Genomic DNA, 15,373 nt, shown 5'->3' with positions numbered 1-15,373 from the left:
TCGTTTTTGGCGATTCTGTACGGGGGGGCAGGGGGAGGGTTGGTGCTGTCAATCACGACCGGAATATAGGTGATAAGTGGCTAATACACTCAATTTCGTTTCTAAAAGGGTTTATCTAACAAATTTAATATTAAACACACAGTGCATATTTTCCTTGCATGAATATAGTGACAGGTCCATTATAAGTCACTTATAAGTCAATGGCATCATAACATTTTAAGTAACGTTTGGATATTAAACACACAGCACATATTTTCCTCGTACGAATATATAAAATCATTGCAACACACCAATATCGCTGAATCAGTGGGAGCCCTGGGCTTGTTTCCCTGCAACAAAATGGTGCCATCGAGGGGTGATGGGAGACAGCGATACTCGAAGGGGGTTCCTCATGTCCAGTCTATTCTGCAATTTAGTTTACGTTGCATTCATTGCAGAGATATGTTGGAAATGGAAGCAAAGTTTTCAGTGCTTTCGTGGCTATCTCAGGATATTTAGCCTTGACTTTGATCCAGAGATGTTATGTCAAACATATTTTTCAGCCCGCCGTCATTTGCAAGCTCGAGGAGTTGATCTTCTTCCCGCATTGACATGGATAACGTGTGTGTAATGACCTCGCATACACTCACTCAACAGTGGGCGTGACAGGGAATGAGGAAAGGTGCCACTGACTCATATCGCCAAATCATATCGTTTCCTCGTGGCCTGGTAGCACATGCTTTGCGGCCCGGTACCGGTCCGCGGCCCGGTGGTTGGGGACCGCTGCCTTAGATCATTAGAAACACCAATCCAAACTTAAATGGAGTATTGTGTTCATTGAATCATAGGAAGGACATGACATTAGAGAAGGTCCAAAAAAGATTTATCAGAATCATCCCAAGATGAGGGACTATATCTATAATGGTAAATTGTAGGTACTGGGATTGAATGGAGGTCTGCGCACAGTATATAAAATAATGAAGGGTTCAGAACAGGTCAATAGTGGAAGGCTGTTGCCACTAGTGATCAAAGGCTAGCGGTTGCAAGTATAAGGGGAAGAAAATCAATTGTAAAAAAATCAGGCAAATAGATCATGAGGGAAAATTCATAAGGAAACGGCTATGAGATTTGACTTTCACAGAGAGCTGGATGTCTTCATTCTCTCTGATAACTATTTTATGATTTTACTTTGTAAATGTTTTCTAAAGATGTAATTATCAGGGTAGCTAATGGGAAAACCAGTGAACATAATTCGTATTCAAAGTTTCCAAGGATTTTCATAAACTCTCACCCAAGGGCTGTGACATTCGGTAAGAGTCCATGGGATTGGGATTTGGTGATGAGTTAATGTTTAGAAATGTGTGTGGTGGCAAATAGAAATTAGTTTACTTGTCAGTTGAAAAGCCGCTTCTACGCCTGTTTGAACGATGCAGCAGTACTTCCCCATTGGTTGCCTTCTGTGCCATGACACCGGGGCACCACAGTCCAGTTACAGGTGCCTTTCCGTTGTCTTCAGGGCACTAATTTTCACACTGAGGTCACGACCAGTGCTGAAGGCCCTCTGAAAAAGTACGCTGCAGATACAGAAGGGCCCACGCACATTCTTCACCAAGTACCTGTTTGTTGAATGGTTAGTGTAACTTGGCAGGACTTAGAAATTTGGTCAAATGCTTTACTCTTTGTAAATAAATGATCAATGTGGAATTCATAATCAGTGTCTTCTGTCTCATTTACCAAACCCGTGAACCTGCCTCCTTGTAACACAGTTAACTCTAATCAACAACCAATGAAGGAGGAGTAACTGCAATAAGCAAAAGCTGCTTGTGATACAAACCTGAGTGGGAAAAAAAGGAATACAAAATAAAACCGAAAATATCAAAAATGCTCAGACACAAGAGATTCTGCCAATACAGACAATCTTGAAAAACACAGACAAAATGCTGGATGGTTTTATCATTTCAGAGGCCCTGTCCTGGGCCCAGCACACAAGTGCTATTATGAAGAAACCACAGCAGTGCATCTACTTCCTTAGAATCTTGCAAGGATTTGGCACAACATCTAACATTTTGACAAAGATGTGTGGTGGAGAGTATATTGACTGGTTGCATTACGGTCTGGAACGGAAACACCATGCCCATGTTCAAACAGAAAATCCAACAAACATGATGGCCCAGTTCATCACGGATAAAGTCCTCTCCACCACTGAGCACATCTACACAGAGCACCGTCACAAGAGAGCAGCACCCATCATCAAGGAACCCTCACCAACTAGACCATGCTCTCTCTTCACACAACTGCCATCAGGAGAAGGTACAGAAGCCCCAGAACCCATACCACCAGGTTCAGGAATTATCCCTCAACCATCAGGCTCCTGAACCAGTAGGGATAACTTCACTTTTTTTTTTAAGATTATGAGGACACGCAGTCCTCTTTTATTGTCATTTAGTAATGCATGCATTAAGAAATGATACAATGCTCTTCCAGTGTGATATCACAGAAACACAAGACAAACCAAGACTAAAAAACTGACAAAAACCACATAATTATAACATATAGTTACAACAGTGCAAAGCAATACCGTAATTTGATACAGACCATGGGCACCGTTAAAAAAAAGTCACAAAGTCTCTCGAAAGTCCCATCATCTCACACAGACGGTAGAAGGAAGAAAAACTCTTCCTGCCATGAACCTCCAGTGCTGATGCAGCACCCTGGAAGCACCCGACCACAACCGATTCTTGAGTCCGTCCAAAAACTTCGAGCTTCCAACCAGCCCTCTGATGCTCAGCACCGAGCACCATCTCTGCCGAGTGCTTCGACCCCGGCCCCGGCAACAGGCAATAGGCAAAGCCGAGGATTTGGGGCCTTCCTCTCCGAGATTCTCAATCGCACAATAGCAGCAGCAGCGAAGCAGGCATTTCAGAAGTTTCTCCAGATGTTCCTCCGCGCTTCTCACATCTGTCTCCATCAAATCAGGATTGTGCACGGTACCTACTTAACAAATACCGATATCATTTCGGAGTGGCCGCGCGCGCTGCATCTCGCCGCCATCTTCTCCTCCCCTTGCCCCATCACTGAATTGTTTCCACAGATATGGACCCATTTTCAAGAACTCTTCATCTCATGTTCTCTACTTATAGCTTATTTATTTATTACTTTTCTTTTATATTTGAAGAGTTTGCTGTCTTTTGCACATTGATTGCATGTCTGTCTTGTTGGGTGTAGTCTTGCATTGATTCTGTTATGTGTCTTGGACTTACTGAGTAAGCCTGCTAGAAAACGAATCTCAGGATTGTGTATGATGACATATATGTAACTTGAAAATAAATTTACTTTGGATTTTGGAGTTTGGAACTCAATAGCTCTGGCTGCATATATATAGGGAAAAGAACAATCAATGTTATGGCTAAAATACCCTGGTTTTGGCCTGAAATTTGCTCAGGTCAGGCAGCGAGTGTGGAATGAGAAACAGGGTCAACATGTTCATCAGCAGTCTGACAGAGACAAGTTAGGTAAGGGGGCAAGGAAGTTTCAAAGGAGAGTGAGATGGGAAAATGGGTAGAAAGAATGGAAAATCAAAGTTTGTAGATGATGGAAGCCTGGCAAATGCCCATCTTCATCATTACGTACTGTGTCATATGACATAGACGATCACAGTCTACCCATGACCATGATTGTTCCTGGCAAATATTTCTACAGAAATAGTTTGCCATTGCCTTCTTCTAGGCAGTGTCTCACCAGGGATGGTCTGTCTGGCATCAGCGGTCACATAACTAGGATTGTGCTGCTCATACAACCATCCACCACTTGCTCCCATAGCTTCACGTGACACTGATTGGGGCGGGGGGGGGGGGCTAAGCAGGTGCTACACCTTGCACAAGGGTGACCTGCAGGCTAGCAGAGGGACGGAGTGCCTGGCACCTCTTTTGGTAGACGTATCTCAGCCCACCATACATAACATCCATACATAATAGTCTTTGAACAAAAAGGACAAAGGCACAAAGGTAACATGAAGGCACAGAAGGTATGAGCAGACTCGATGGGCTGAATGGCTTAATTCAGCTCCTTATGGTCCTATGGAATTAAGGTAACAAATGTGCTAGCATTTACAGAAGAGGGCTGCACTTTAAGAGCAGAGTTAAATTTCGGTCTTCACAGAGGAAAGGATAGGCTTGTCAGACACATAGTGCAAATAAGTACCAGAAAATTGCAGAGCTGGAAATCCAAAGCAATAGACACCAAACGCTGGAGGAACTCAGTAGGTCAGGCAGCATCTATGGAAATGGATAAACAGTCGATGTCTTGGGCCTGAAGAAGGGGCTCAGCCAAAACTTCAACTGTATATTCATTTCCATTAATGCCTGACTTGCTGAGTTCCTCCAGCATTTTGTAGAAGTATATTAAATGGGACTTCCATGTCTCTGGTTCCCAGCAGTGGTTCAGGACTGCTCAGACAGGCCCACTGTAAAAGATGAACTGTGAGAGATGCAGAAGGATTAAAACCTGGCTAGTTTTGATTGACCAGCAACAGACACATTGTGCATTAACATGACCTACTTTCCCCACAAGAAACATGCTAAATGAATTAAGAGCAGCATCATTAAATATGCTTCTGACTCAGCCGAGCATGATTCTTCTGTGTCAACATCGATAATTGTGGTCTGAAAATCTATGACGGGGGAAAAATGTAAAGAATAAAAATGGTTCTCCCCTATATCAGATTATTTACATCCAACATTGAAGCCCTTGTAACATAGAAGGTATCCTACGTGACTTTATCCATCAATGCCACATTAATATTTAAACTTTTCTCATCCCCATGAATATTAATGTAGCAGCGATCCTTCGTGAGCTCATTGCAAAACCTCTGTCTTAATAAATGTCACCAATCTCACCACCACGCTCAGTACAGTTCTCTGAGTTTTATTTCCTTACACCCAGAATCACATTGTAAATTACATTTGAACAGGGTTAACATTTCTTTCAATGGACTATTAAGAAATTACTCTGTCAAAAAAGTACTGTTTTCTGCTTTCGTCAAATCAACCATAAGTGGGAAAATGGGGCAACTTAGCAACACAGGAGAACTTTAAAGGAACATTTTACAAAGGGAAAAAAAACAATTTTTGGAAATGTAAACATTTTCCATGGGTGGCAGGGTGGAGATACGTCTCTACCAAAGGAGGTGTAAAGGCACTCCTTCCCTCCGCTAGCCCGCAGGTCACCCTTGGGCAAGGTGTAGAACCTGCTTATCCCCCTAATCAGGGTCATGTGAAGTCATAGGAGCAGGTGGTGAAAGGTCATATGAGCAATTGGTGCATATCACAAGTTCTGGTTATGCGACCATTGATGCCAGGCAGACAATCTCTGAAGAGTATTGAGAATGGCTGGGGTCACCCGTCTTGTAAGGATACTGCCCACAAGAAGGCAATGACAAACCACTTCTGCAGAAAAATTTGCCAAGAACAATCATGGTTATAGATCATGATCACCCACATCATATGACACTGCACATAATGAATGAATGAACAAAGATTTACCTTCTGTTCAAGGAAATGTTCTATTCTGTTCAATTCAAGCCACAGGGGCTCAAAAGTCTCGTTTTGACATAAAATAAGAGGTGCTATAAGGAAGGCTGGAGACAAAGCAGTCCACCGATCCCTGACAGTTTCATTGGTGTTAGGGGAGAAAACAACAATTTCTCATTGGTCTGAGCAGAGGGCCTAATATTTTTCACCTTAGCAATTAGTTCCCAAATGATCTAAAATATTTGGGTTTCTAAGATTAGAACTTAAAAGAGAGCATATTGTGCTAAAGGTCCTTATCAGCTGAAATGTTTTTGGTTCTAATTGATGTTTCAGCACATTCATCATGAATAGCTGCTTGTCAGAGAATAACAAGCAATGTGCATCTGCAAGACTCACCGTGTTGGGATTGGAACTTCAGCAACTCCAGATAAAACTGCAGCTGGAGATAAACGAACAAACGCAACAATTGATCGATCCAGAAATTCAAGTTCTCCGACTAGGATATTTGAAGCCTCTGCGCCTGGGGGTATCTTTTTCATAAAGTGCATATCCACCTAAAGGAGAACAATATAATTTTATAAATTGTTATCTAGGTGCAGGTCGATAACAGCCAGGTTAAATGGTTCAGCACGGACTAGATGGGCTGAAGGGCCCATTTCTGTGCTGTACTTTTCTATGGCTCTGTGTAATAAGGATCAATAAGTCATATGTGAATAAGTGGCAAATATTATCTATTAAAAGTCACTCTATTATAATTTTAGACAAGTTCTAGTTTTAAATAGATGGAAAGTTGAGAGACGAAACAGTCAAAATTTTAGGTTAATTGTGTCATCAACCCCAGGCCAAATGCTTCTTGGCCTGCTGAGTATTTTCAGCATTTCCTGGTTTGTGGCAGATGGCGAGTTCATTGGTCAGGCGGGCCGATAATGGAGGAGGGAGGTGAGATAGAAAGGGGAGCAGTGAGTGTGGCAGCGAGGGGGGATAATGAGTGAAACAGTGAGTGGGCAGACAAGGGATGCAAGGAATAAAGTGATAGAAACTAGCGCAGTCAGAAGGCAGGGAAGAAAACATGAAGATATCTGCAATATAGATCTGAGAACATTGGTACTTGTGTTTTTAAATATATAACCACAACAAAATCAGCATCTGTTACGCACTGCTGCAATAAAACACCTTTCTTGTGAGTCTTAGAAATGGTCAGCATTGTAAATCTATAGTGTCCCTGATCTTGAGAAAAATCAATTTTTGTAAATGTACTCTGTCCTGTCATTCAGTTGTTGAAATAAGGGACTGTGAAGATATTGCATTTCTGATGGTGAAAAATAGCTTTTCCTGTATTAATGGGACAGCCCCATCTTGCACATTACGCACCACATTAATTCCAATTCATTGTGCCCATCTCATAGAATACTGCTAAAAGTAGCCCCACTTCAGACTGCCAGCTAAAAAAAACCCTTGTCTCAGAAGGCAAGGTGCAACTCAATCCCACTTTGACAACTTAATATTGCAATTTGACAGATCATTAAATACTTTAAAAATACATTTCAAATATCAAAAAATGTCCACTTAGTTGCAGCATTAAAAAAAAGAATGGAGAATTATGAAATTAGTTCCTGGAGCTCAAAAGTAATTTTTAAGAATACTGAATAAAAATAGAATTTGATCTATATTCAGTCAGTGTAATGTGCACCCCTAATGTTATCCCTTACACAGCATAAACACCAGGATTATTTTTAGCATCATGTTTTCCAACTAACAAATGGCACCCAAGTCTACTGGGGATATGTACTTGTGCTTAGTAACGTTATCAAAGTGAATATTTACTTTAAATATATATAAACTACAAAATAACTCCCTCTTTGACGAAAGAATTTATAACTCTGTATTTTTCAATTTACAATTTGTCATAATAGTGTGGAATGGGGATCATCCTCTTCTTTACATTCACATAAAAATGCTACTTAATTTATATGCTGTTCATCTCTCACGATCTACTGCAATGCGTCAAAAACAGCAACATAAGGTGACAGTCACAGCAAAGAGAACAGTAGAATGGCTGTCCTGGCAACTACAATAGTGAAATGCCTGAAAGGTTTATACTAAATTAGCCTTAAAAACTGCAATTGCAGCTCTGTGCTGCATTCTCTCAAGGAGTGTACGGGATTAAATTCTGTCTTAATTAACTCTGCACTTGGCTCAAATCTTCATTAATTCCTTTGTAATTATTTCAAAAATTCAATCCCTCCGCTGTTAACGGGCTTTGTGTGAGTTAGAATTTTCTGTTGCTTTGTAGAACCATTCTTTCAAAAGACAACCAAAAATAGTTTATACATCACATAATACTTCCCATATCTACAGATAAATATTGACACCTTTATCTAAATGCATTGATGGGAACAGAACCTCCACACACTTACTGTTTCGTTATCTCATCGTACATCCATTATATTACATATGTATGTTATCAGCATCATATTGATATGTACAATATTAACAATGCACAGGCTACGTTTCTATACATCCACATTCGTGACAAACTTAACACTGGATTTCAGCTAAAGCAGTTCATGCATGGGAAAAAAAACCTTTGCTTATAGCATTTTCATTGGCAGGGGGTTGGGATGTCAGAAAATGTTGGGATTGAGGAAGTTAGATGTCATGCCCAGTAAAAACAGGCAGGAATGAATTAATAGACACATTGGGACAGGCAGCTTGCAGTGTGCCTATTTTAATGCTAAGAGTAAAGGTAAGGGTGATGAATTCCAGCTGGTGGAACTATGATGTTGTGACCGTTACAAAGACTTGGTTGAGAGAAGCTCCAGGATTTCAATATTTTAGAAAAGGTATAGGAGGAGATAAACGAGATGGAGGAGTGAAATTCCATGATTAATCAGGGACTAGAACACAACTGCAGTCAGAGGACACATAATCAAAGGCTCATCCACTCAAGATTAAATTTGTCCCAACTCACTCCAGATCATCAGTCTATATGGCAAGAACTCAAAATCAAGAAAGACCTTCTAAAAGCCACCGGCAGGTATGAGGAGCAGGTTTGCAAGCAGAGTGGTGAGAGGTATAAAAACAATAGAGTTGTTATAATGGGAAACTTTAACGTCCTTGATATAGGTTGGCAGCTCCTTAGTGCAAGAGCTTTAGAATTTGTCATATGCTTCGAAGAGGGTTTCTTAAATAATTATGTTGGCAATTTTACAAGAAGGGCAAAATCAGAATCAGGTTTAATATCACTGGCATATGTCCTAAAATTTGTTGTTTTGCAGCAGCAGTATATTGCAATACATAGTAATAAAAAAACTGTACATTACAATAAGTAGATATATAATTTTTAAATGAAATTAAATAAATAGTGCAAAAAGAGAGGGAAAAAATAGTGATGAAGTGTTCATGGTCCATTCAGAGATCTGATGGCAGAGAGGAGCAAGCAGTTTCTGAAACGTTCAGTGTGTCCCCTCAGGCTCCTGTACCTCCTCACTGATTGTTGCAACACCACTCATCCAGTTATCAATCTCACTCCTGTTTGCCTCCTCATCACCATCTGAAATTCTGCCCACAATAATAGTTTTGTCAGCAAATTTATAATCGACACAATCGTGGGAGTAGGAAGAATAGAGCAGTGGGCTAAACACACATCCTTGAGGTGCACTAGTGTTGATTGTCAGTGTGGAGGAGGCATTATTTCCAATCTACTCAGGCTCCGGTTGAGAATGTCAAGGATCCAGTTGCAGAAGGAGGTACTGAGGCTGAGGATTTGGAGCTTGTTGATAAGAACGGAGGGTGTGATTGTGTTGAATGCTGAGCTGTAATCGATAAACAGCAGTCTGACTTAGGTATTACTATTGTCTAGGTGATCTAAGGCCGAATGGAGAGCCAGTGAGATTGTATCTGCCTTTTGAGGGTTCACCCTCTTGAAAGAAGTTTTGACATCGGCCTCCAAGACAGAGATCACGGGGTTACCGTATGCTGCAGGGACTCACACAAGTGTAGTTTTATTCTCCTTTTCAAAACGTGCATAAAAGGCATTGAGCTCATCTAAGAGTGAAGCATCACAACCATTCATGATGTTCAGTTTTGCTGTGTAGGAAGTAATGACCTGCAAACTCTGCCAGAGCTGATATGCTTCTGATTCTGCCTATAATCTCAATTGGAATTGATTTTTAGCTCTTAAAATGTCCTTCCATTGGTCATATATGGACACTTGAGTGCCACAGATCTAGCCCTCAGCAAACTCTAAATCTCCTGGTTCATCCACAGCTTTTGGTTCGGGTTCTCGAAGGCACAGACTCATCCACACAGGTCTTGATGAGTTAGTGACAACTGTGGCATATTTATTCAGATTCGAAGATGAATCCCTATTGTCCAGTCCACTGACTCAAAGTAGTCCTGTCAGCACTCCTGCGCCTCCCTTAACCATACTTTGGTGGTCCTCACCACTGGTGCTGCAGTCTTTAGTCTCTGCCTACATGCTGGGAGAAGCAGCACAACCAGGTGATCGGACTTACTGCACCTGATGAGTCAGTGAGAAAACATTTAGGGTATAGTGATCTCAACTCCTTCAGTTTTAGGATAGCTGTAGATAACTTCTTCTGTCATGGTCATGGATAGAGAAAAGACCATGATCACCCTCGTCATATGACACAGCACATAATGATGATGATGATGACAGATGATCAGTATGGACCTTGTGGGAGGGTATTAAATTGGAGCAGGGTAAATTGCTAAAGTGTTAGGCAGGAACTAGAGGGAGTTAATTGGGAAGAGCTCTTTTTGGGCATGCTCACATCTGACATATGGAAGGTACTGAAAGAATAAACTCCACCAAGTACTCAAAAAATATATTCCAAAAGGAGAATGGACGAGGATGGTAAGGACAGGAAATCTTGGATGTTAAGAGGGGTGGTGAATTTAGTCAAGAGAAAAAGGAAATGCATGTAAGTTTAAGAAATTAAATTAAACAGAACTCTTGAGAAATATAAAGAAGCCAGAAAAGAACTAAGAGAATTAAGAAAGCCAAGAAATATCCCTGGCAAGTAGAATTAAGAAGAATTCCAAGGCATTTTATAAATACATCAAGGGCAAGAAAATATCTAGGTCGTACAACTCAAGCATAAAACAGGAACATATGCTTGGAAGCAAAGGATGTGGGTGAAGTCCGAAATCAGTACTTTGCCTCAGTATTTACCAAGGGGAAGGACATGGAGGTCAGGAAGATCAGTGTGCAGTGTCTTAATTTCCTACAGCACTTCAAGATAGAGAAGACGGGAGTGTGGGGTCTCAAAGAACTTTAAGGTAAATACATTCCCCAAGGCTTAAAGCAATATACCCCAGGTTTTTGAGAGGGAAGGGAGGATATTACTGGGGCATTGACCAATCTTTGTGCTCCCTCGAAACACAGATGAGGTCCTGGAGGACTAGCGAGCAGCAACCGTAATTCCATTATTCAAGGAAGGAAGGAAGCATGCATGATCCAGGAGATCATAGAGTGGTGAATCTCATATCAGTCGTAGCGATTGTTAGGGATAAGATTGATGAGCAATTGGACATTTATGACCTAATCAGGGGCAGCCAGCATGGCTTTGTCACCTCCTCAAAAATCTCAATCAAGGACAACACTTGCCTCACACGAAGATGACTGATGAAAGTAGAGCTGAGGGATGATGTCTGTGGATGGATTTTAGTAAGGTATTTGACAAGGTCCTCAAGGGAGACTCATACAGGTAAATTGGCCTGCCCTTAGAGGACAGAGGGTAGTGGTTGATGGGATTTATTCTGGCTGTAATTAGTGGTTTTCTGTAGGGATTAAAACGTGGATGCGTGGGATGGTGAGTGTGCAGATAATAGGAAGATAGTGTAGAATTCTGGCAAAGGATACAGTGTGATATAGTTCAGTTGCAGATATTGGTAGAGAAATGGCAGATGGAGTTTAACCACAGCCAAATGTAAAGTGTTGCACCTGGGAGATCAATTGTGAAGAGACAGTACACTGTTAAGACTCTAACAGTGTTGATGAGCAGAGAAATCATGGGGTGCAGCCGCACAGCTCCCAACTAGTAGCTACACAGGTTGATAATGTGGTGAAGAAGGCATATGGTGGGCTGGCATTTATTGGTCAAGAAATTGAGTTCAAAAGTCAGGAAGTTATGCTGCAGCTTGATAAAATTCTAGTTAGGCTGCAAATGGAGTATTGCATTCAGTGCTGGTCACCCCGCTACAGGAAGGATGTTGAAGCTCTGGAAAGGAAGCAAAAGACGTTTTTCTCGGGATGCTTCCTGGATGAGAAGACATGTTCTATAAACAGAGATTGGACAAACTTGGGTTGGTTTTCTCTGGAACAGCAGAGGTTGATAGGAAACTTGATAGGGGTTTATAAGTTTATGAGAGGAATAGATAGTATCTTTATCCCTGAGTTGAAATGCATTGAAGGTGAGGGGGGAAACCTTCAAAGGAGATGCAGGGGACAAATAGTTTTTCTTTTTTACACAGAGGGAATGCCTAGAATGTGTTTGCTTGTGGTGGTAATGGAGATAAATACGTTAGGTCTGTTCAAGGGCCTCTAAGATGGGCATGTGAATATATTGCAAATGATATTGCAAATGAAAGGATATGGATATTCTGTGGACAGAAGGAATGAGCTGAGCTGGGCATTCGATTTCTAATTTAATTAGCTTAGCACAATCTTGTTAGCCAAAGGGCCTGTTCCTGGGTTGTATTTTATGTTTTAACTTCTATGCTTAAAATAATATGGCATTCTGTATATCTTTCGATTTATTCCAGTATGGAATGATGAAGGAAGTTAATTAAAATTTAATTTTAATTCTCCATGTCTTTTCATCCAAAATCTATTTACCCCTACACAGACATACAAGTTAGAAACAGAAGTAGACCACTCTATTTCTTATATGAATGCCTTAATGTAACTTAAATAAGGTACTTCATGGGAAAAAAATCATTTGTTTGTTATGTGCTGTGTCATATGACCTAGGTGACCTAGGTCTTGGCAATTTTTCTGCGGTAGTGGTTTGCCACTGCCTTCTTCACAGTGTCTTTACAAGGCATGTGACCCCAGCCATTATCAACACTGTTCAGAGATTGTCTGTCTGGCATCAGCGGTCACATAACTAGGATTGTGATATGCACCGGCTGCTTATACAACCAAACACGACCTGCTCCCATGGCTTCACCTGACCTTGATTTGGGGTGCCGGCTAAGCAGGTCTAAACCTTGTCCATGGGTGATCTGTAGGCTAGCAGAGGGAAGGAGCACCTTACAACTTCTTTGGTACAGACGCATCTCCACCCCTCCACCTTTCCTATAAAGTTACACTTTCTACCCATGGGAATACACTGCACCAAAATATCCAGAATCTATTTCACTCTGTCTTTAAGATCTTTTTCCCTCCATGGATCATATTTACCATAACTCCCTGATCTTTAGCATGGCCATAGACAAGGATAGGAGCAGATAACACAAGGAAGTACTTAATTTTGGCAGGGTTAATTACATGGCTATAAGGCAGGAACTTGGAAGCATAAATTGGGAGCAGATGTTCTCAGGAAAATGCACACCAAAAATGTGGAGGTTGAGGGAACACTTGCATGAAATTCTGGGTAAGTTTGTCCCACTGAGACAGAGGAAAGATAGTAGGGTGAAGGAATCATGCTTATTAAGATAGATGGAGTAAAAAGGATGCATATTTATGGTTTAGGAAGCAAACATCACACTGGACTCTTGAGCATTATAAAGTAGCCAGGAAGAAGCTTAAGACAATGCTTAGGAGAGCTAGGAGGTCACATGAGAAGGTTTTGGTGAGTAAGATTAAGAAGTCCAAAGCATTCTAAGTGTATACGGAGAACATAAGAATGACTAGAGTGAGGGCAGGAACATGCAGGGATAAAGGGGGAAGTATGTGCCTAAAGTTAGAGAAGTAGGGAAGGTCCTTAATGGACTGATTACTTCAATGTTCACCAATAAGAGGGATCTTGATGAACGTGAGGTCAGTGTAGAACAGACCAATGTGCTGAAGTTTGCAGAGGTTAAGAAAGAGGCAGTGTTGGAGTTTAGGAAGAACATTAGGATAGATAAGTAAACAACAGGAATTCTACAGATGCTGGAAATTCAAGCAACATACATCAAAGTTGCTGGTGAACGCAGCAGGCCAAGCAGCATCTATAGGAAGAGGCGCAGTCGACGTTTCAGGCCAACTGTGACCAGACGGGATGTACTGCAGGTTACTGCGGGAAATGAGGGAGAGATTACTGTGGCTCTGAAAATGATCTTTAGCTGCTAACTGGCCACAAGAGTAGTACCTGGCTTTGGAAGATAACAAATGCTGTACCTTTATCCAAGAAAGGTAATAGGATTAATTCTGGAAATTACAGACTAGTAAGTCTTACCTCAGTGGTTGGTAAACTAATGGAGAGGTTTCTTAGGGACCGTATTTGTGGGCATTTGGAATAGCATAGTCTGATTAGAGTTAGTCAGCATAGCTTTACGAAGGACAATTCTTGCCTCATGGGCATGATTAACTTTTTCAAAGAAGTGACAAAAATTGATGAAGTTAGAATGGTGGATGTATTGTATTTAAGATTCAAGATTCTTTAATGTAATTTCCAGTGCACAACAGTAAAGGAGAATGAAATAACTGTTACTTTGGATCTGATGGAACACAAAAAGATAACGAACATAATAATAAAAAGCACAACAAATGTAAATAGATAAGGTAGCTTATAAACATAGTTCAATTGTATGTCCATAAGTGATGATAGACACAGGAGTGTCTGTAGATAAGTTGACTCTGACGGGAAATGATAAAGTGGTGGGGGGAGTATAGTAGGGTGGGTTAGTGGGTGGAGGTGTTGATCAGTTTTCAGCTTTATTGCTTGGGAAAAGCAACTGTTTTTGATGTGAGTGGAACAAACAGTCCATGAACAGAATGGGGGGGAAGGGAATCCTCCATGACTTTGCTGACATTCTCCCAGCACCTTTCTGTATATATTCCGTGGACGGTGCGTAGTGTCGCACTTTTCTGTACATATGCCGTGGACGGTGCGTAGGTTGGTGCCGACGATGCATTGCGCACTTCTGACTACCCGCTGCAGAGCTTTCCTCTCCATTGCTGTGCAGTTTTGGTAGTGTGCAGTGATGCAGCATTTCTGCATGCTATCTACTGCACATCAGTAGAAGGTCATAAATATAGACGTGCACACTCCAGCTCTCTTCAGCCTCCTCAGAAAGTAGAGGCAATGGTGAGCTTTCTTGAAAATGTAAATGTGTTCCTGGACCATGAGAGTTTATGTGAGATATTCACTCGCAGGAGTTTGAAACGGCTCAGTTTCCACTGCTGTGCCACCGTTGTAAAGAGGAGTGATGCGAGTTCTCCTGAACTTGTTGACATTGAGGATTACTTTCCTTGCACCTAGCCTTGAGCTCTTCTACCTCCTCTGTTACCCATCTCATTGTTGTTTGTGATGAACCTCAACACTGTCACCACATCGGTGAACTTGACAATGTGATTACCCGGGTGTTTAGTCGTTCAGTCACGTGTGATCAGAGTGTACATCAGGGAACTGAGTACACAGTCATGGGGGGAAGGGGGCAGCGGTGTTGGGAGTGATGAGCAGGGAAGAGCAGAGTGCATCCTGACTATCTGAGGTCTATTGGTTAGAAAGTTTAACATCCAGTTGTACAGTGGTGAATTTAGACTGAGGAGTAGGAGTCAGTTCACCAAGGTTTGTTGGACCTTGAATTCTGTTGAATACTCTTGAAAAGTGTTGAATACTGAACTGAAATCCAGGAGCAACGTTCTGACATAAGTTATGACTTCAAGACATTAAGCTAATTCAAAGGAAAAC

At 41.3% G+C, this 15,373-nt stretch overlaps 1 protein-coding gene across 3 annotated transcripts in view; it reads right to left on the bottom strand.

Annotated features, from left to right (window-relative positions):
• The window catches only part of LOC134348634 (sodium-driven chloride bicarbonate exchanger-like), a 258,317-nt gene that overhangs the window by 87,221 nt on the left and 155,723 nt on the right, over window positions 1-15,373 (bottom strand). For all 3 annotated transcript variants that reach the window (XM_063052328.1, XM_063052326.1, XM_063052327.1), the window contains one exon: window positions 5,904-6,061. In XM_063052328.1, coding sequence (XP_062908398.1) covers window positions 5,904-6,061 — 158 coding nt within the window. The remainder of the gene's footprint in view (window positions 1-5,903; window positions 6,062-15,373) is intronic.

The sequence above is a fragment of the Mobula hypostoma genome, chromosome 6, assembly GCF_963921235.1.
Source record: "Mobula hypostoma chromosome 6, sMobHyp1.1, whole genome shotgun sequence".
NCBI lineage: Eukaryota > Metazoa > Chordata > Chondrichthyes > Myliobatiformes > Myliobatidae > Mobula > Mobula hypostoma.
The sequence above is the reverse complement of the archived record's forward strand: the minus strand, read 5'-3'. Positions and strand labels throughout refer to the sequence as shown.